Genomic DNA, 21,365 nt, shown 5'->3' on the forward strand with positions numbered 1-21,365 from the left:
AAAAAAGGTTCTGCCTGCTTCTCCAGGCAGCTATATGCTAAATTGCATCTAAGGTGCTATGCTTACTTAGATAAGGTCCTTGCAATGTCACATAATTACAGAAAGGATCTGCCATAGTCTGAAAAACGAGAAGTATGTCTTTTCCAATCCCCTGCCTTGTTATCTGTCACCTGGATGAAAATCATGTGAAAAAAAATAAAGAGGGGGAAAAAATTCCCCTTCAGACCAAAGAACACACTAACGCCCACGGATATAAATGTTACAATAAAAGAGCAGGACGACTACTAGCAGAGCTTTTATAGCTTAACAGTATTTTGACAACAAATGTTCATATTTCATTTGAAATTTATGAAACCTTTGTGCCTGTAATCCCATGAGCAGCTACATGGTAAATGAAAGTAGCAGGCAGTCTAGATTAATAATATTTTGCTTCATACTGGAAGAACATTGTAAGGAAAAGAAATCTTGCTTTATCTGCTCTCTCTCTCTCTCTTTTTTTTTTTAGTCTCCGTATTGGAGCAGATTCAGAGCTTTAAAACCTGCCTGCAAATATTCACGGATGCCTTATTAATTTATGAGAAACTGAAGGACCCATCACAAGGTATAAGCAAGCAATTTAGTAATAACAAGTAGAGGGGTATGATGCATGGCAAAACACCACAGCTCCTAGTGTTAGAGAGCTGCCAGAGGTTTAAATCAAGTTCAAGGGGAATACCTGGAGTAAGCTCCTGTACTTCATATGCTAATAAAAAATTGGTATGGAAAGAAACCATTGCCCTATGAATCATAACCTTTGCTTTCACATTTTCACAGTTTAGACATACGTGTATGCTAAAAGCCCAAGTGTGGCTTCTTGCACTTAAATGTCTAAGTGTCTTTTTCAACAGCTCTATTTATCTTCAAGCACATCCAACAAAAACTGTCGATGTTTTCTACATTTTTAAAGCAGTCACTCAGTGCAAGCTAACATGGTAAATATGATGTGGGCCTAGAAAGTAGATATTTATTTTTGGTAAAATGTATGTACATTTTTTTGAGCTCTCATGTGGACTGATCTCATATACACAGGGTTTATTAGGGTGGTAAGATCACCCTGATGTTTGTGTTTGAAATAACACATCATTTTGCACTGATTTAGTGGCACACAGAAGAAAATAAAAACACCCACCAAACCTACAGCCCTGGGTTTTCCCTGCCATACTGATATTAATATTTGCCACCCAAACCCAAACAAGAGAGTTAGGTTGTTTGCATTCTTTGCTCATAAATGCAGTACAGATTGTCAGATATATTAGCAACCAAAGGAAGCCTTCCATCAGCATCTGTGCTGAGTGGATTCAATAACAGTCTAACCAATTTACTATAAAACTTTTATAGAAGCGTTATATACTTGCATCAGGTTCACAGTTTTATTAATTTACACAGATTTTATGGTTTCTTGAAGTTCTTGTCTCTGAAAGAATGAACTGATACTTGAAGAAAGCTGAGTCTAGTGAGAAAATGATCTGCTTAAATACCATTCAGTCTCATAAAAGAGTAACTATACAGTAGTTATACCACCATCTACATTTCCATATTTATAAAAACTGATATAGGTATAATTGGTTAATAATGTCTGTACCTTCTGATGCAGAATAAAGTTTTATTGATCAGTTTTGTGGTTTAACTGCTGATTTGGAGGGGAAGGGGAGTTCTTGAAGGAGAGTAGGGTAAAGGGAGGTTTAGAAGATTTTTTTTCTTTCTAAAACAATGTCCAGAAAATAATTGTGCCTCTGAGTTCCCTTTAAGGATGTTCCAGAGCAATAAATTAATGACAGGAGTTTTCTTCCTTTCCACAGCAAGACTAAACCATTTACACATTTAAAATTAGTATATTTTATGAAATGGGACTCAATCAGAAAGCAGGTTTGTATCCTGCACTGGTACCAGCTAAATTCAAGAATCAAGTAAACTATAGTTGAAATTTTAGTCTGAAAATCAGATATTGTACAATGATATACTGCACCACACTGTCTTGCTTATGACACCAGAACCTCTCCAGTTACTGAGCAGCTCTCCAGAGCCTAAAACCCAACTCCATTATTTGTCCTTGCAGAGCAGTCCCATGACAGAACATCTGTAGCTATTTCCCCACAAACGAGCACAGCCCATGTAACACTGTAAGAGAATAAAACACCAGAGGAGTGTGCAGTAAAAGCTTGCAGTGGAGTGGATTGCTGCCTACAGGCAAAGCAAATGTATTTCCTAAGAGAAAACACTTCTCCCTCCAGGACCTGAGGAGTATCAGGAACATCAGAGCCTGAGCAATGTGACAAAATGAACATGGGGTCACACCCTGCACAGTGTGGGCAAGCCCTGCCAAACACATTACTCACAGAGTGTGTGTGTGTGTATATATAATAGATAGAAGTATATGCATTAGAAGTACAGAAGTATAAATATATATTTTATATATATATAAATATACATATAAAATATAAATATAAATATATAAATTTTTAAAAAATAAAAATATATATAAAATACACATACACACACACATCCAGAACAGAGTGTGTGTCTGTGTGTCTGTACCCTCACAAACACTTCTGGATAAAGGAATGGCAGAGAGAATTTCTCTGTGGAATCAGTTTGGACTGTCCTTGGGCTAAGACTGAGCCATCAAATCCTCTTTGTGACCCTCACCCAGGGGCTGCACTGCATCCCACCAACCAAAGGAGTTTCTTACTCTGACCAAGCACAGGGCAAAACACACCTTGAAGACAGATGGAATCTTTTTTTATGGGTTTAGTTGCACATTTGCTTAGACTTACTCTTGCTAGCTGAGTAAATGGGTTGAAGCCAGAAAGTTTGCTAGTTTGTTTATCTTCAATTAAAACTAAAGTAAAGCTGTAATGCCAAGGAATTGAATCTGCTTAACATGGGCCTGCTCTAAACCCTTTTTTCCAGCTGCTTGACCTTTGGTATTACCCCAAGATATAAACAAAAACTTTAAAAGTGTTCAATGGCTCTCACAGCAGTTCCAGAAGAGCAACTCCAAGAGAGAATAGTCAGGATTTTGAAGTATCTTTGTTCCAGATACCTTTTTATCATTTTCACAACATGTGTTTTACTAACACTGAGATAATCACAGCTTCAAAAAACAAAAAGCTACACCCAATTACAAAGCCAAGTCCAAGGAATTTTGTTAGGTTAATTTCAACATATTTTCTCCACATCCACATTAGCTGAGTCAAATTCAGCTAATTTATTATTAGAGCAGTATCTTCAAAGGTGTATTTCCTAAATAAGATAGTATGTCATGCATACTGTACCTGCAAGCATCAAGAGCTCTGTAATGTGTGCTGGAGAGAAGGACATGAGGAGATCTGATAAAATTCAGGATGCTTAATGTCAAATATACAGAACAAAAGTAGAGTCTTCTCCAAGGTATGACACAGACAAGAGTGAACAAGGGAAGGAAGTCAATAAGAATTTTTACAGCAGTATCAAATAGATCCCTATTTCTGTAATGCATATGATTTCACTCATGTGAATCCCTTGTGTATTTTAAGACCACAGTTTTTAAAGGGTTCAGTTGGATATTTCCTCTACCCTTCACCCCTGTGCTCTGAGCCACAGATTGTACTACAGGCCTTTCTATTTTAAAATAAAATTCTGCTCTCATTTAGGAATCATATATATAAAAACAAGGAAGAGAGCCTTAATTATCATATAGTATGGTATATCATAAATCCAGACATAGTACTCTCATGCAGCTCTAAATCACTTTCCCCCACAAAGGCAACATAAACCAGAAGTGCTGATCTACAGATAATAGCTACCCTGCAGAAGGCATTTATTGGATTGTCTCCCATAATCCAACCTCACAGAGGTCATATATACTTCTTAATAAAAATGTAGAAACAAAAATACAACTAAAATTAGAGCACCCCAAAACCATAAAAATAGACCTACCTCTGAATATTTGTTCATTTAATTCCAACTATGTTAATCATTTATAACACCTCAACTGAATGAGTGCTTTAATGTTAAAAGAGTAGAAGATTACTGAAGCTCAGATCTCCAATCTGATTTCTTTTGCAATTTTGAGTACAGCAACAAAACAGAAACCCAGAGGAAACACAGGACCTTTCCTTTAAAAAAAAAAATCAAATAAATTTTATAAATATATACCTTGCACCTGTTCAGACTAAAGCTTTTGCACTCCCTCAGCCAAGCACTGATAATATTGAACAGAGTTTTTGTTAAAATGTCATAAATGTGACACCTACACAGGCAACTCAAGTAACACCTTCTAGTTGTCTTTGTGGCATTAGTCCAGTTCCACAATACATTAAAAAAAAAAAAAAAAAAGAAATGGAGTCTCATTTTTTTTGTATTTTTCAGTGGGAAGATAAAGATAGGTCTGGTTTTGGAGAGTAGTTTAGTGCCTATGGTAGTTTGGCCTTTCCCCATGTGTGTCTTTCCAACCATACTGAAAGAAGTAAAAAGAAAGCTTTGCTGAATTTTTCTCAGAAGTAAAGGGGAGGATCATAAATTGCTCTGAAATCTCCCTTGACTTTAAAATTACATCAGATTTTGTTCTGTTACATCTGAGAACTGCCTTCTCTGCTAATTGGCAATATGTCCCAGTGTTTGATGTTTACTCAGCTACTATCCTCTGCTACTCAGGTTTTTCCCAAAAAATTAAGAACCTTAGTCAGCTTTAGGTAGTTTTTGATGGAGGTCTCCTTTACTGTCCACATGCAGTAGGAAATTTCAATTGCTTCCTTCAAGAAGTTAAATAAGAAATCAAAGGCCAACAAGGAAAATAAAACCAGTCAGTTTAGATGATGTATCGACCAGGGAACCATAAGGTAAATTGAGATATATACACTTATGTTACAAGTAACTCATGGCAGTCACATCTTCTCTTTTCTTGTATTGAATCAATACATGGTTGTGCTTCTTCAAGAGAAGTCAAAGTAAAACATATCCTTTTGGATAAGAGATCATCTTCCACACAGTATAACCTGAAGAACAAAGTAGATATTAATAAAATATATATAATAGTTATCTTCACCTTCAGTTAAATTGTGCCCTATTTTATAGTGCTGAAATAGAAAAATCTTAAAATAACAACAAATCCCCAGGCATCCACTAACAAGGGTACTACAGAGATTTAGAGGCCTCTAGTGACTTCTAGAGTGCTAGTTTGTGTGCCAGCATCAGACTGCATTGAAAACCTGCAGCCAATCTCTGCCATATTATTTCAGGTTTGTTGTGTGTGGCGGCAGAGTATTGTTTGCTGTTGCACAGGCACTCCAAGAGCTCAGTCACGATCAGGTTTCATTGCTGAGCACCACAAAAGCACATGCAGGGAGCAGGGCTCCACTCCTGCGACTGCTCTGGGTCACTGCTCTGAGTGCCAGCCCCAGTGTGACACCTGGGACTCTTGCAAGTGCCAACACAGCTCAGTGTGGCCACAGAGCCCTCCTCACATTTACCTGGGTGCTGAACACAAATATCAAGTTTTAACTGCTTTAGAGGCATTTTTTTTGCTTGTTTTTGTTCAAGACCATTCTGCATTGGTCCCAACAAACAAAACCTCTGCAGGCTGGATCATTCCAGAATTTTCCTGCCCAGATCTTCTTGCCACACCTTTTCAAGACAAGTGTTTTCATGTATTATCATATAGCAAAGACACATGAAAAAATCCAACTGTTGTCTTCATCATCCCAGCAAGCTTGACAAACCTTCCGTGTGTAACCTAAAAACACAGGAACAACTCGCCAAAGCTAATATATAAAGGCATGAACCCTGACTAAATGCACCTCTTAAAAACTACAACTCAGATAGGCAGGGCTTCTCAAGAGATACCACTTTTTTTGCAGCCAAAATTCCTCCCCTCCTACACCCTTCCCTGTAGAGTTCTCAGCAGCAAAGCAATTTACTCTCGTTACTCAACCCACAACGCTAAGAGCATTTTTTCTCCTCAAAGTCATCTGGAGGGATGGGTAAATCAGGCTGGGTTAAAAACAACAACAGCAGCAAAGAAGAATTACAGTGCTCAATTTCCACAGAGACAGGACTAAATCTTTTAGCAGGACGGATTAGCTCATGGTCCCTCTGAGCCCCTGGCTTCCCAGGGAAGCTGCATGCCTGGAACGGTGGCCAGGAAGAGCAGGGCTAGCACAGAGATGCCACCTATCCTCAGTGCACAAAAATTCCTCAAACAACCCCAGAGCTCATAAAGAAAGCAACAAAAGAGGCCAAACAGCAAAGAAAAAAGAAGATTAAGGACATGTGATTAACTTGGTGTACTTGAACCCAAACATTCCTGCTATTCCTGAAAAGTCCCTGAGGAAAAAAGATTACAGAAACTTGCCTGGTGGTTGGGAGAAGAAATCAAAACTACTGGCATTCCTTGTAAAACAACCTGATTTCCCAAGTAATTTTCAATAATATTTGTAGGACTTATTTATAAAACCAGTTATTTTTCCTGTCTTACAAAAATAAGAACAAATTTATTTCAAAGATGCCAATTGAAACACATTTTTATGAGTTCACACCTTGCTATTTTTCATCTTTATTTACTCTTTGGAAATTATGAATACATGATGCAGTGTTTTCCCTATATTTAACTCATCCTCAAACTGATGATTTACAGTTCATGTTTCAATACTACAAAAACATCTCAGTGTGGACTCATCACTAAAAAGAGCTCAAATCTCTCTTTTCTTATATTTTACATCCTGCCTCAGGCTGAAGATCTGGGGGAAAAGAATCAAGCACTGAAGCTTCTTACACTGCTGGACAGCTTCCTTATGGTGGTAGCAAATGCCCCAGAGCATGAGTCATTTGTAATTTCTCCAGGAAGAAACAAACAGAAGATCTATAACAATCTATCTTGGAAGTTATCCTAACCTCACAAGGGGCAGTTAGGCAAAATGCTCTATATGACATTTCCAGTCCTGATGGCTACAACAATCAGAAGAAAATAGGAAACATGACCATTCACCATGTATTTTCCATCTGAACCATCCTTAAAAGCAAGGGCAGCAGATGGCAGGCAAACGGGGATGGGATTTTTTTCCTGCCCTGTTTTATTACAGCGATTTGAGTCAGTATTGGTTGTCCGGTCCCTCTTCCTCTCAGCCACAAAAAACCTAAATCTCCTCTTGCAAACAGACACATCTTTACTGGTTAAAGTTGCACACAAGGAGGCAGAAATCAGCCGGTCTGGTAACAACCATCCTGTACTAGAAGTTCCCTGTGAAGCACTGTGAAGATGCTGGCACAAAAACCTGCACTGCATATTGCTGCAGCATAATTAATTAAGCCTGACAACGCCCCTGTGAAATACAATAGGCCTAACCACTAAACCAAATCATCCTTATAAACATCCAAATGTCAGCAAGTGAATTTATGTCAGACCTACTATTCAATCATAAGGAAAAAAAAAATCACATATAGCTTAAAAAAAAAAAAAAAGCTCTTTACATTAAGTAAGGCTCTTTTCTATTTTTGAATAGTAATAAAGAAATCAAAGATATGACAGCCTTTTACAGGGATAACACTTCAGAACATTAGTAGATAAATCTTGGAAGAGGTAAGAAGTATTATCAGGATTTCCAATTGCAGAATCAGACAGTGCACTTGAGAATACTCTGACACTATACATAAAATATTATACCTATTAATTCATAATGAAAATCTAAATAATTAAAATAAACCAAAATATCATTAATACCAAGGTTTTGATAGTTGGATGTTAGGGTGAGGAAAATACACCTTTAAAGATTATAATGCCTTTAAGATCAGGTATCCCTTACAACAGACACCGAGACAAACATAGACATATGTTCTAAAAGTAATTCCAGCTTGATTCTTTATGACTTTAGCTTGAAGGATTTTATTTTCTGTATAATCTTCAAAGTGGAAATGCATTTACTAGCCGCTGGCTGCACTGTTTATCATAAAGTCAGCTCACTTAGTGCTGTCCAATTAAAATAAACTACAGCTGCAATGGATCACTATTTTTCTAAGTATCTGAAAATATTCCTGCAAAGCCCAACCTCCGAAAATTAAACATAAATGAAATGCAACAGTTCACTTGGCAACCATCTAGGAGAGGATGTTTTGACATTATTTTCATGTTATTAAATGCAGATTTTCCACTTAAAAACAAGAAGCTTCTGTCACAAATGATTTATATATTGAAATACTTTATATGACATAAGAAAGGCATGTAATGGCTTGCTGCTGTAACCTTTTAAAATAAAATACAAGAATACACGCAGTATATTTTTTTCTTTGATACTTTAACCATTTTGCTGTTTATTGTGACAGACAACATTTCGGTGCTAGCCAATATAATACAGTAGCATTAAATAAAATGTCCAAGCTCCATCTGACTTCAAATACACTCACTTAATTTTAAATTATTGTTCTTCTACTGCTTTCTTCTAGTTCATGCCTGGAAAAATGACAGACTATAAAACTCATCTTTTAACCAACTACAGTTTCAAAATTATTTATTTACGTAAATTTGGGGAAACCAGGGTCTCATGACATGTTTGTATGCTTCATTTCAAGCATGATGAAAGAACAGAAAATAAAATACAAACTTTTTTTCTTTGGTACTGACTTTGTTCTAGTTCCTCCAGACATCGACTTCTAAACTCAGGCTGCCACCAACAGACAGCTCAGAGACAAGGGAAGCTGATGCTCATCTGCATTGCACAATGTGAGGCAGCAGAAAGGTCCCTTCCCTAAACAGCAACTAATGAATGTACACAGAATAAAAACAGTGTAAGTTTTCTCTGTGTAAAGTTACTGCTTAGATTTCCAGGTGGGCAGTCCTACAAAAATTACACAAACATCTTGAAATGCCTATAGAGAGTTTATAACCAAAAGAAGATTTTGTGTAGCTGCAGATGCACAAATTCTCTTATAGACAATTTCTAAAAGTTAGGCTGTATTTATCTAAAGAACAACACTGCACCTTTAAGAAAATGTTATTTTTCCTGAGGCCCTATCAAGGTAAATTTCATCAGTATTCAAAGAATGAGCAAAGCACTTCAACAATTTATTTCAATAAAAGAAGACTTAGCTGAAAGGAGTATAAATGATGAGAACTTGCTTTAAACTGATTTATTCCCTGCAGCAATAAAAGGAATGTTTCTTCACTCAGCTGTTTAATATGCAAATATGCAGAGCATCCAGCTTCTGACAGCACATCATTAATAAAACCTTGCACTAAGCAGAGCTCCCGATATTTCATCCTGATGAAAATACATGATGATGATTTTAGACTGTATAATTTCAGAGTTGGAACAATGTACTTCCCAGTGATGGAAACTCAGCAATCCACAGTTCTAGTGTGGATTTTTTAATAAGTTAACCTATTTCTGCATGAGGGAGACATTCTGTTTGCAAGAATTGTGAATGCAGAGAATCTTGTCACCAAACCCTCTCGGCTGGACCAACCAAACCTTGGTTTGGGAAGCAGCACCAAAAGAGATATGTTATTTATAGAACACAATAATAGTTGATTTCTTTTTTAATCAACTAATTCCTCTCTTATTTACCAAGTTTAATGTACTTCACTTGTACTTTTCTTAGCCACTGTACTATCTGACAGATTGGCAGCAAATGTGCAACCTAAAGCCATCCCTTAAAATAAAATAAAGAAAAAAAAAAGTCAGTAATTTTGCTTCTCTACTTAATTAAAATCTATGAAGAGTTCCTAGATCTGACCATGGTGCAGCATTCTGCTTGTGGTTATAGCCAAAGTATGCACCTGCTTTCTTCATTTCTTGTGCTAAAACTCTTACACTGTTTCAAAATAAGTTTTTTTAAAGGTTAAAAAATAGCAAATGTTTGAAATAGGGAAAGCAATATTTGTCAATGCTTTGCTCTGGAGTCTTTCCATTCCAAAGATGGAAATAGGAGGTACAAAAGAAATGTTAATTTATTAATCATGCCTTTGTGCAGAATTCATCCTCAGAGGTGACACAGAATGTTCATTTTCCACTGGAATTGGTACCCACACAGAAGATGTTGATCACTTTACAACAGGGATATCTGAGGAACACTCATTTGCTTCAATAGTAGGTAACAATTAACAAGTTGCTAAAGTCTTGATAGGTTTATTTTGGCGGAAATACACTAGTTTTCCACTGAAAGTGATAGGTCAAATATAAAGAGAAACCCCTTCTACACTACAAGAACAAAAATAAATGACTTTGCGTTTTAATTCAAAAATATTTCTACTATGAATCAATCATTTAGTGTATTTCAAAGAAGTTTGAAGGATTTTCCTTTGAATTATTTCCCACTGGGTGCCTTGGAAACAAAACATCTTCAGGGCTAAATTTCAGGGGAAGTCTTGCAGGTTTTAGTAAACTTCTCCAAGCCAGTACTTTACATGTTTCTGTTTTCTGTGCGTGGCAATACTCCCTCATAACTCAAATGGGATTAACCAATTAAACATTTCCCAGTAGTCTCTAAAATAGCTGCTCTTGGCATGTTTTTTGCATGGAACAAACCTCAGCGGGAGGATATGATAGAAATCTTGCACTATTTAAATATAGAATTGGGACATCAAAGAAAGGGTTGTATTGAAATAACATGGATAATTAAGGAAGTGGAGAACAGTAATAACTGATTTACATAAAATGCTAATAAGCCTCTTGACTTGTTCGGCAATTTCTGCTTTAGGCATGGCAACTGCGGGTTCAAATTTGTATACTAATTTTATTTTAGTATTTTATTTTCCTTCCTCTTTCTCCCTTTATTTTTTAAGCTCTCTACAGCCAGGCCAGTCTGTACCTGGATCCAAACCTTCTTCAAAACTAAACTCATCAGAATATAAACTCCTGTGAAAGTTTTGAGCACATTCCCATCCGCTCAGACACACAAACCTCAAAGTGTAAAGACCCTTAATTACTTGTCTGCATGTGTATGGATTCAGATTGCATCCCTTCTAGTTTAGCTCACTTTCATGTCATGCTGAATAATGTGTTACAAACGATCAATGACATATTAAAAATGTTAAACGCTCTTCACAATTAGCAGGGCTGAGAAAGTTGGAAAGCAAGTGGAGTGCACTGGCAAGGATGCATTTCCATGGTGTTCTGCTCCTTGCTGCTGGGATGGGATGATGAGGGCACTGCACCAACACAAGAGGTTACAGCTATTTTACATTGCACCTTGTGCCATTTGCCTCTGCGAAGAAATTACACGTTCTGAAATTCTTGTTTAATTTTACTCTGCTCCTGATCTCTCTTGCAGTGCTTCGGCAGCAGTGGCTTTGAGATGTGAATGTGAATGAGTGTCTGAGCTGCTCCTTCAGGACATGTCTGAGTATTGACCTTCAGCTTACCCTGTTTCCCTGTGAGCCCTCTAAGCATGATCCATCGCTTTCTCAGGCCATTCTCCCTTCACCCCATTGATGGGTTTCAGAGCTACTTAAATTTCAAAGTCCTGATGCGTTGCAGCAGTGGCCAGGGCTCAGCTTTGCTCACTTATAGATTGTACAAGGTCACAATAAGGGAAGGGGAAAAAAAAGCCAGACCATTTATCAGGATGTATTGCTTTACTTTTTCTATCCATCACAAAGGCGATGATTCTATTTTAGTGAAAATCCATTGAACTCAGATCAAGTCAGATGGCTGTTATCATTGGAAACTCAAGAGCTGTCACACCATAATCGGTACAAATGAACACTGAAACGTGGGGCTTGAGGCCGCTTAATGGTCTTTAGTGAATTTTTTTTCCTGTTGCTTTTTGAACACCACAAAATCACTTTACTTAAGTGATTTCAAATTGAGAACACTAGGATTTTGTTACACAAGCACAGTTGATTCAATTGTAGATGATCTGACAGCTACTGTGCAATTAAATGTTTTTTTGCCAGTGTGCCCTCTCCTCACACCAGTACACACGTGTGGACCAGCCAGACAAGCACAATGATTTCCCACAAAGCTGTTCTGATTCTGGTCATCTTTTGTGATACACTTTCCACTTGTAATAGGCCACACTAGCATGCACTTTTAACAGGAATTTCTGCAGAAATATTTCTTTGTATTTTGTGAATGAGCTTTGGTGAAGCTGCCTTGTTCTAGAGCTACTCCTGTGAGGAGCTGTGTGCACACAGGGAAAGCAGAAAGTCAAACTTCACTTCTCTTTCTATTTCACAAATACCTTAGTGAGTATTACATTTTGATAAATATTGGAGATATTCACCATATTTAAAGGCACTCAAAAACTACACAAATATGAAATTAATGGATATTATTCAGTATAATTACAAGTGTGTTTGAATTGCATCAGAAACAGTACAGGGGAGTGCAAAGGAGCAGGGTACAGCCATCATACCTGACAGAGAGCTGGCTCTTCCTTGCAGTCCAAACACACTAATTATTCTCATATTTGGGCTTCATTCTACTTCCTATGAGCTGTGACAGACTCACCTTGCACTTGCTTGTTTTGATTTCATCACATAAGAAAGACCAGCTATTCCAGGTTCTAGGGGACCTTGACAGATAATTAAAAATGCCTCTCTAATTAAGAGAAAAATGGCAACAGATGACAACTTTGCTCCACAAACAAGCCATTCCACAGAATTTCTACTTCCCTACAGAAATCCCATAATAAAATAATTGCCATCCAATTTTTGAAAGTTTTGAAAAAAACCCCAACCCATCCCACTTCACTTCCCACACAAACTCATTGCCCAGACAGATGATTTACAGAACTTATTCCCAGTAAATATATTCCTCTTTACAAGTACTGGCAAATCCTTACATGAGCACCCCTCCTTCACCACACCTACAGGATACAGCAGAGGAAAGACATTATTGTTATGTAGGAATGTCCTAAGCTACCTGGAGCTTTTCATTGCTTTAAACTATGTTTATATCTTAGGTTCTGACCTCCTCCCATGGAGCTGGAACACATTTGAAGATTTAAGTCACCTGCCCCTGCCACATTCCTGAGGCCCCTCCAGTCACAGCAGCTTCAAGGCTGTTCTGTACAGTTTCAGCTTTGAATAAAGTGCAAAACAGAAACAAATATTTCATATTTTGCCTGAAAAACGTTTCCAAGCAAAGCCAAAGCGAAGGAACACAGACCTATAGTTCCCCTCTGTTTTCACCCACCAGCATTTCCAGAGATCTGGAACAGGGCATGGAGCTTGTAAAGAGGAATATATTGAAAGCTGTGCAGAAACTCTTGAGGAGCCCCTGCAACACTCCCACAGAGAGGCATTCATGAGCTTTAGTGTAATGGAGGATCAAGCCCTGTGCTCTGTGCTTCAAGAAGCAAGAGAATATTAAATACACTGGTATTGCATCTTCAAATTTCTTTTTCTAAACATTAAGAAAAATACAACTTTGCCAAGCTCTAAGTTTAAAATAGTATATTTTTCTTTAATGAGAAAACTACATCTTAACTTCCAGTCTAATAAAAAATTATGATCATTTTTGTGGATATTTTAAATGTAGCAAGTAACAATTCACAGACTTTTAGCTGTGATCACCTGTACATACACTGCACTCTCAAGGGAGGTCATACAACACAATAAGAGCTGTGATATGATGCATTATCAGCAGTGAAATATCCTGGACAATTCACATATTTCCTCCTATCCACATATATATATCCTATAGCAGATATCCCCAAAAAAAAGTCAAAAATATCCTTAAAAATATACTTAAAGACTTGAGAAAGTTTGTATTGGTCCTTGATTTGCATGATAAATCAAAAGACATCAGGCCCCTTGGTGCTCCCACATTTGGGGCCAGACTGAGCATGGACTGAGCCAGAGACTCTCTGAAGGATCACACTTACACAGAATGGTTCCTCTTTATTTCCTTCAGCTGAACTCTGGTATCACCCAGGAGACATCTGAGGAGTTGGGTGTGTGTTGTTCAACTCCCCCAGCAAGGAGGAATTTATCCTCAACAAAATTTCTGGTGTCACCTCTTTTGCAAATGAGCCTTTTAGTTCTGCTTTGTCAACTCTCTCCACTCTTGGCTGCTTGCAAAGGAGGTGTTGTACAAATCACACACTTGGATTTTCATTCCTTGAACCTCTTGCTCCTTACCCTATCCCAAATATCCAGTGCTGCTCATCCTCCCCCATCTGGGAAATATCTTCATTTCCAGCAGCCCTGGTGCCTCCTGCTGTTGTTTGGAAGGCACCATTTCAGACAGGCCTTTAATTCTTTTGAACATTCCCATCATATGGACCCAAATCCTCACAAGTTTGTTTGAGTACAACTGAAATCTCTAAATAATTAATTCTAAAAGAAGAGAAACAAAAAAAGAAAATAAAGGCAAGAAAAACTAACTGAAAGTCTTTCATTTCTATGTTATACCACCAAAGACACATTTTCATCATACTGGTCTTATTGACTGACCAGCTGGCTGATGGACCCTGAAAATCCTGATATTTCCTCTTAAAATCATGATATATTAAAAAAAATCCTGACATGGTATTGCAGTTACCATAGAACTGTGTAACACTTGTCACTGAGGCATTAATTCCAGTCCATAGAAAAGCAGGAATAAAAGAAAAGAAAGAACACAGAGGTTGGAATGAAAATACACACAGAATTTTCAACTAGCTTTAAAACACTGAAAAAAATGAAAAAACAATTTAATAATTCTTTAGTAATTTTTGCTGGATACAAAATTGACTGGAACTTCAGCACGTCTTAGGTGCTTTTCCTCTGCCATGCCTTACAGTCTGTGGCAGGTGAGGTAAAAGAGCTGACACCTCTGCCTGGTGGACTGACTGCATCCGTGCTCAAAGCAGGACTGACATTACATGTCCCCATCCCAAATAACAGCTTTATATTCAATTCCATCCACTGGAGATGTCAGCAAGGGAAACAAGGTTATGTGGCAGCAGGTACCATATTTTACCTATCTATATAAATACATTTAAACACGTGAGAAATAAGGTTAGGGGAATGACCTTGAGGTATGGACTTTTAGGCTAGTAACCCTCACATAACTTCAGCTTGAACACTGAAAGTGAGAGGAAAAAGAGTGCATGATAGCAGCACATCTACTCTAAACATCCAGGGGAAAGAATTAAAGCTGTTATGTGCTGTAACACAGCCCCTGTCTGTGAACTGGGAATGCTTTTGTAGTGAGCTGCCTCACAGAGCAGACTAGCTTCTTAATAACTGGATGTTGGGAGAATTGGAGCAAAACTTTTATCTTTACTATTAAATCTCCCTTTTCAGTCACTAAGCTCCCTATGAAACAGCATAACAATGCTCCTATTAGGTAAGCAAGGGACAGAGGGGATGCAAATCCCCCCTGAATTAACGTGCCTGCTCCTGAGTCAGCGATGGGCCTTCCAGCCTCGACCTTGCCAATCAGCATGTCTGGTTTTTCCCATTTCCCAGTGGCACAGGGCTCATCTCTCCGAAGAAATCAACCCCAGTCTATGGCACCTCTCCAAATTAACACCACAAACCAGGGTGGGCTGTAGTGCCTAATTAGCATTGCTAGAGAGAGTCCATTTTTTGATCACTTCCAGGATCTATAAACAAAGCAGTTTGAGAAGGTGCCCCTATGAATTATAGGGCTAGTCTGTACCATCAGCCAGTGAGATGAAGGCACCTACCACTGGCTCCTTGCCAGTTTTGGTTAGCAGAATCAGGGAATGAACTTGGGATCCCTGTGTGAATAGATGCTAATGCACCGGTGAAAGGTCATCAAAGCAGTTGGACTGCACATCCTGCAGAGGTGCTGGAGCCTCTCATTCCACTGCTATCTTTTGTCCCCATCCGGTTTACCTAATAGATGATCCTAACAATTCACATTGGCAGTCCTTTGTAGTGTAATGAACACTATGTGGTCTGATGAATGCAACCACTGCACAGAAAACGTCAGTTCTTTCATTAAGAAAACCTTCCCAAGTTCATTGTATTGAACCAGCGCTCCAGCTATTAGGCTGATACATGACACAGTCAATTCCAGTTACACTTTAAGTGACTATTCATGTTCAGTGAATTCAATTTTTAAAGCTAATTTATACATGTTTAGATATTTACATGAATGCACATTTCTTCTAACTTACACGCCTTTTTCTGAGCTTTCTGTCAATAATGGGGGGAGTGGAGGAAATAATATTTACCAGCAGATCCTGAAAATGCATAAGTGATGGAAAAGACACAGAAAAGCAAATAAGCAGCTTTCTGAGAATATACTTGAATAGAACTCCAAATTACTTGTTGGCAAAAAGAATTGCAGTGCATGTATCTATTAATGTTAAATAAAATATTTGCATTAAGTTATTTTTTAAATTACTTGTTATTTCACATTTATGTCTGAGAACCCATTTTCTGATATTAGCCAATACAATACCTACTTTTATATAGTACTGCAATTAGTGGCATGTAAACTTTTAAAGCAGGTAATTAAAAAAGTTAAACTATTGCTGGTACTGAACAGAAAACATCAGTTCTTTCATTAAGAAAACCTTCCCAAGTTCATGATATTGAACCAGGGCTCCAGCTATTAAGCTGTGTGATGGCACAGTCAATGCCTGCTATAGTATCAATTCAATTTAAGCATTTTTTTGTTATCACTAGATGCCTTTCTGTAGTTTCTTTTCACTGACTTTGTTTATTGATAATTGTTAGAGGACCACTGGTTCCAAAAGATAGGCATAATTTCATTACACAAATCCTCTGCAGTTCACAGTAGCAGCAGCTTTTTTGTACAGATCATGCTCAAGTCTCTGAAGCCTTTAGAGTGTGCAGAGATCTAGAAATAAAAAAATACCATTTTCTAGAAATAGTTTTCTAGAAATAGTTTTTTAGAAATAAAAAAATATCATGTCTCATTGCATCATTTTGATATTAAACAACAGAAATCCACCTTTCAATCCACATATTCAAAAAAAAAAAAAAACCCAGGCTGTTTACTTCTTTTGAAATATATTTCAAAAAATGTTTCTATTCATTAAACTATCAGGTCTACTTTCCTGCATTGAAAAAAAGAAATTATCTTGACTTTACCAGGCTTAACATACTCATGTACTAAAGCTCTACTGTTTGGAAAATAAAAATACCTTTCTTAACACTGCATTTCATAAGAGAAATTACAATTATGGGATGCAGGGACTTTGCGGCTTGACACATTTTGCAAGCGGAGAAGGGGGATGCCCTTCAAAGTTAGAGGGTAATCATTATTGACCTTGTGCATTCAAGACAGCATAGCAGGTTTCTATATAAAGAAACTTGCAGAGAGGTCACTGAAAGCACTGGTGAAGAGATATAAAAAAGGAGACAGGACAGAATACAGCCTCAGTTAAGCAAGTTAAAAAATTAACTATAAACAGACTCGGGAATTGAAGACAAAAACAAAAGAACATTTTCTTTCCAAGTGTCATGCAAATTTATGGCTCTGTATTAAATGTTCATTATCAGATAAGTAGCCTTTACAATGTAATTATTAACTTTTATAGGTTCTGCAAAGTTTTTTTTTCTCTTCTTTCCCTACACACAGCCTGAACACTTCTTGAGTATTGAACAAAGGGGGACGTGCTTAGGGCTGGCTCTCAGCAGGCAGGAATTAGGATTTTGGTCTTCCCTGCTTTACTCATTCACAGGGTGTCTGCTAATCTGTCTGTGTTTGAATTTACCTGTCTGCAAAATAGGTACAATAAAACCAGCAGACATCTCCCCAGGGTTATATGACACTTAGTTTGGCACTTCAAAAAGCACACTTAGCAGAGCATTTTGAAATCATTGAATGAAAAGCATTATGTAATGAAAAATAAATTACTTCTGTATGATGAGGTTGTTTGGAAAATGTTCAGGCAAAATGCTCTGGTTAGGAATATTAAAACACCTGGGATACACAATGGATAGGTTTACTATGATTTTTTTCTTTCAAACTAAACTTTAAAATAAGCAGCAACACAAAAGAGATTCTATTGTCATGCATTTAATAAAATTGGTCGTTATTATTATTATTATAAGTATTAATATATTTTGTTTTCCTCTCTAGACAAAGAATACAGAAATTGAAAGAGAAACAGAAATAATTAGACTGAGACCTTACTTTTTTATCTCTATAAACAGAGAAGGCACAAGCCTGCTAACCATCCAATGCCCCGTGCTACTTTTCCTCAACCTACAGCCTCACAATGGCTTTCTAAATTTGCCCTGGTTAGGCAAAACTCCCTTTTCTATTGGGTCTTTCACCTCCAGAACTGCAGCCTACCATGCAGGCAGGAGGCTGCAATCTCAATGCACTGATACCCTCCACTAGAAAGAGTCAATCATTTTCACTAATAGGTGCCCACAGTGTCCCTGGAATAATCCACTCGCTTGACTGTCCTGGCCCTCCAGCTCCCCCTCTCCTGGCAGCTGATAGCACACAGCTCCCAAAATATGCTTCATTTTCAAGAGATAGATTTATTACAGCCCTGTTATCACATTCAAACCCTTCCTGAAAAGATAAAAATAAGAAAGACCTTACAAGAAGATGTTGTAGCAACAGCTAAATCATAAATGTTTGATAAGGAATGGCTAAATCCAGACAAATAACTGTTCAATCCCACTTTGTGTTAGGCAGATAAAGTCATACAGGAAATCAGTGTGATCTATTGAAATGAAAAAAAGTCCAGCTTAGGGACTATATGGTATTATAGAATATATGACATTATAAATGGGCTGCTTCCATAAGTGCTATACAATGAGAAGTTGCATAGTTTTTATTTATTTTTGTGCTTAAGAATGTAAAAGCAGGATATGAAAGTCACTGTTTGTCAACAGGGCAAATGTGGGCCACAGTGAATAGGTATTTATAACCTTTTTATTTTCCCACTCTTGAAGGGAATACATAATCCTCTCTGGGGATAAAAGGATCTTCAGTCACCCACTAGCCCAGGGCTCCTTTTTAGCACAGGCTGACAGATGTGCTAAAATTATAAGTGAAGTGTTGTGCTGTTGACTCCTAAAGCAGCGATCATTAAGGTTGAAATTAGTATCCCCTCCCAGCCATTCAAATGTTGAAAAGTTCTGACACCAGTCGTAATTGGACAACTTTCCCTAGTGGGGATAGCATCACATTTTATCCTACTGACTTCTTTCTGCCTTTTTCATCCCTGCTCCAATTTAAATGAAGCAAAACAACTTTTTATACATCTTTCACTTACACAAAACAAAACAAAAATCTGCTTATGCAGAAAGACATCTCAAAAGCAGACATATGAGTTCACAACTACATATACAAGTAGTATTGTTTAAGGCTATACTATTTCAGCTGACAACAGTATTTTAAATAAGATGCAGTTTAAAAAGAGACTGAAGAAAAATATAAACAGATGTCCTAATATGTATTAGCATATGCTGAAAGAAATTTCATTTGAAAATGTAAAATACACTTCACTTGCTATATATTCTAATTAGTTACATGCAGTGTTAACATACTTTAATCTTCTGAAGTAAAAGGTTCCCCTGAACTGGATTTATGTACACCTGGATATATTTCTAGCAAGTGTAGCAGTTGCTAAATGGCAGTAAGTGCTAAAAGATATAAGCAATCCACACAATTAGATTTCAGGTCATTTAGATCAGTGTGAACTAGAAAAACATGTTAATGTGCTATACACACTGCCACTTCCTCCCATAGTGCTGAGTTTGACACATTAACTAATGGACCATCACCTGATAAATACTGGATGTGTGTGGATGAATAAAGTCTCACATTGTCTCCACTGGCTCACACCAAGCTTTTGACAATGACACAAACCCAGCAGTGCAGAGGCACCGTTGCACTATTCTTGTGCTGTGTGCCTAAAGAATAAAGCCTCTGATTTTACACAAGTTATCAAATAGACCTTCCTTCTTTAGTTTATGGGGAAAACTTCCATGGAGCTCAAGGCCCGCACTATAAAACATAAAACATGGGAAAGCTGAGTGTGAAATCTGAGCAGTGTGTTAAAATAAAATCAAATCCAATGCTTGTGAACATGTAACACTTTGCTATTGAGTCAGGTTAAATTCCTAAAGGCTGACGAGCACATCTATTTCTGGCATGAACAAAGAATGTGTTAATGCTGGGGCTCTCTCAGAGCCCTGTACATTGAGTCACCAGCTCCCACAACCCCACTAAGCCCTGTCCCTCATCTTTCAGCTGAACTCTGCATTTTGCTTTATCTGCATTGGGCTCCTGCCCATCTCTGCTGATGCCCTACATCCCAAAGCTTCCACCACATCACCTGGCTGCCCATCCTGTGCAGGACATCACACACACACACATCAGGCTCCCGGAAATTTACTGGGCTGATGCACAAATCCTTCTTTAATTAACGACAGGAGGAAGGTGAATGTGCACAGCCATGCTGTGCCTTGGCCCTGAAGCTGAGGTTGTGGGGGCTGAACTGATGGAGAGTTTTGATCATTAATGACTCACCTCAAGGCAGGGGCCCACAACATTCTGTCCCTTGCTGTTCAATATTACTGCCAGTAGGGTTTCTAACACTGAAAACCAGCTGACCCAGCCAGGACAGCCTCTTCCAAAATACATTCTCCTAAATTCCAGACCACCAAGCACTTCAAGATGGGGAGCATGAACATAGGCTGCATGGGTGATGTGCAAAGAACAAGGGAAAGATCCCTGCATCTTGCTTTGGAAGACATTCTTGCCTGCCCATCTTGGAATTAAGTTATTTGACTTGTTTCCACAATCTGTCTCTCTAAAAATGTGTTTGGTCAGCTCCCCTTGTGTAAATTCCTTCAGTGTTACCTACCAGACCTCTGGAGTGGCCATCACTGATACCCCATCAGAACTTACTTCTCATGCATGCTCTATTTCTAGATTTCTATTCTTATCTATTTCTGTCTGGTTTGGTGCCAAGTTTTTGGGGTTTTTTTAACTGTAAGGCTTTTATCCAACACACACACAAGAAGGTCCAACCTACAATTACCTCACCCCTTTTCTCTCTGCCCCTACACTCATTATGCTGAGCATCTTTGCTAGAAAACTTGCTTTTCCACAAGAAATTCATCTAACACTGTAGTCTGTCTGTAGAGAACTCTTCAGTTTAATCCAGCTTATCCTGATTCACTATCAACATGTCTACACTCACCCTAGATCGACTTCAAGATAGTAATTTTCATTGATGACTTCCTAAATTTTCAAACAAGCATTTTCATGCTTTCTTTTATTCTGCTTACAGATCTGCCCACAAGCACTTGCAATATTATCTCATTATCTTTCTTCATAATCCACATTAAAAATCTCCTTTTCATTGGTATCTAATCTTTTCTTTGGCATCAGAAAAATATCATGCCTAAAACCAGGGCCTACCATATTGATTAATATTATCTCATTATACGCTTG

At 37.8% G+C, this 21,365-nt stretch overlaps 1 protein-coding gene across 7 annotated transcripts in view; it reads right to left on the reverse strand.

Annotated features, from left to right (window-relative positions):
• Positions 1-21,365, reverse strand: part of WWOX (WW domain containing oxidoreductase) — a 475,065-nt gene that overhangs the window by 238,567 nt on the left and 215,133 nt on the right. The window contains exon 9 of one of the 7 annotated variants that reach the window (XM_064386766.1): positions 4,980-5,015. The exons of 5 other annotated variants lie outside the window; for them this stretch is intronic. In XM_064386766.1, the coding sequence (XP_064242836.1) occupies positions 4,995-5,015 (21 nt within the window). In that variant the 3' untranslated portion in view covers positions 4,980-4,994. Of the gene's footprint in view, positions 1-4,979; positions 5,016-16,633; positions 16,776-21,365 lie in introns of those variants that run through there. One more of the 7 variants, XM_064386763.1, reaches the window with a different exon arrangement.

The sequence above is a fragment of the Passer domesticus genome, chromosome 12, assembly GCF_036417665.1.
Source record: "Passer domesticus isolate bPasDom1 chromosome 12, bPasDom1.hap1, whole genome shotgun sequence".
NCBI classification, from domain to species: Eukaryota; Metazoa; Chordata; class Aves; order Passeriformes; family Passeridae; genus Passer; species Passer domesticus.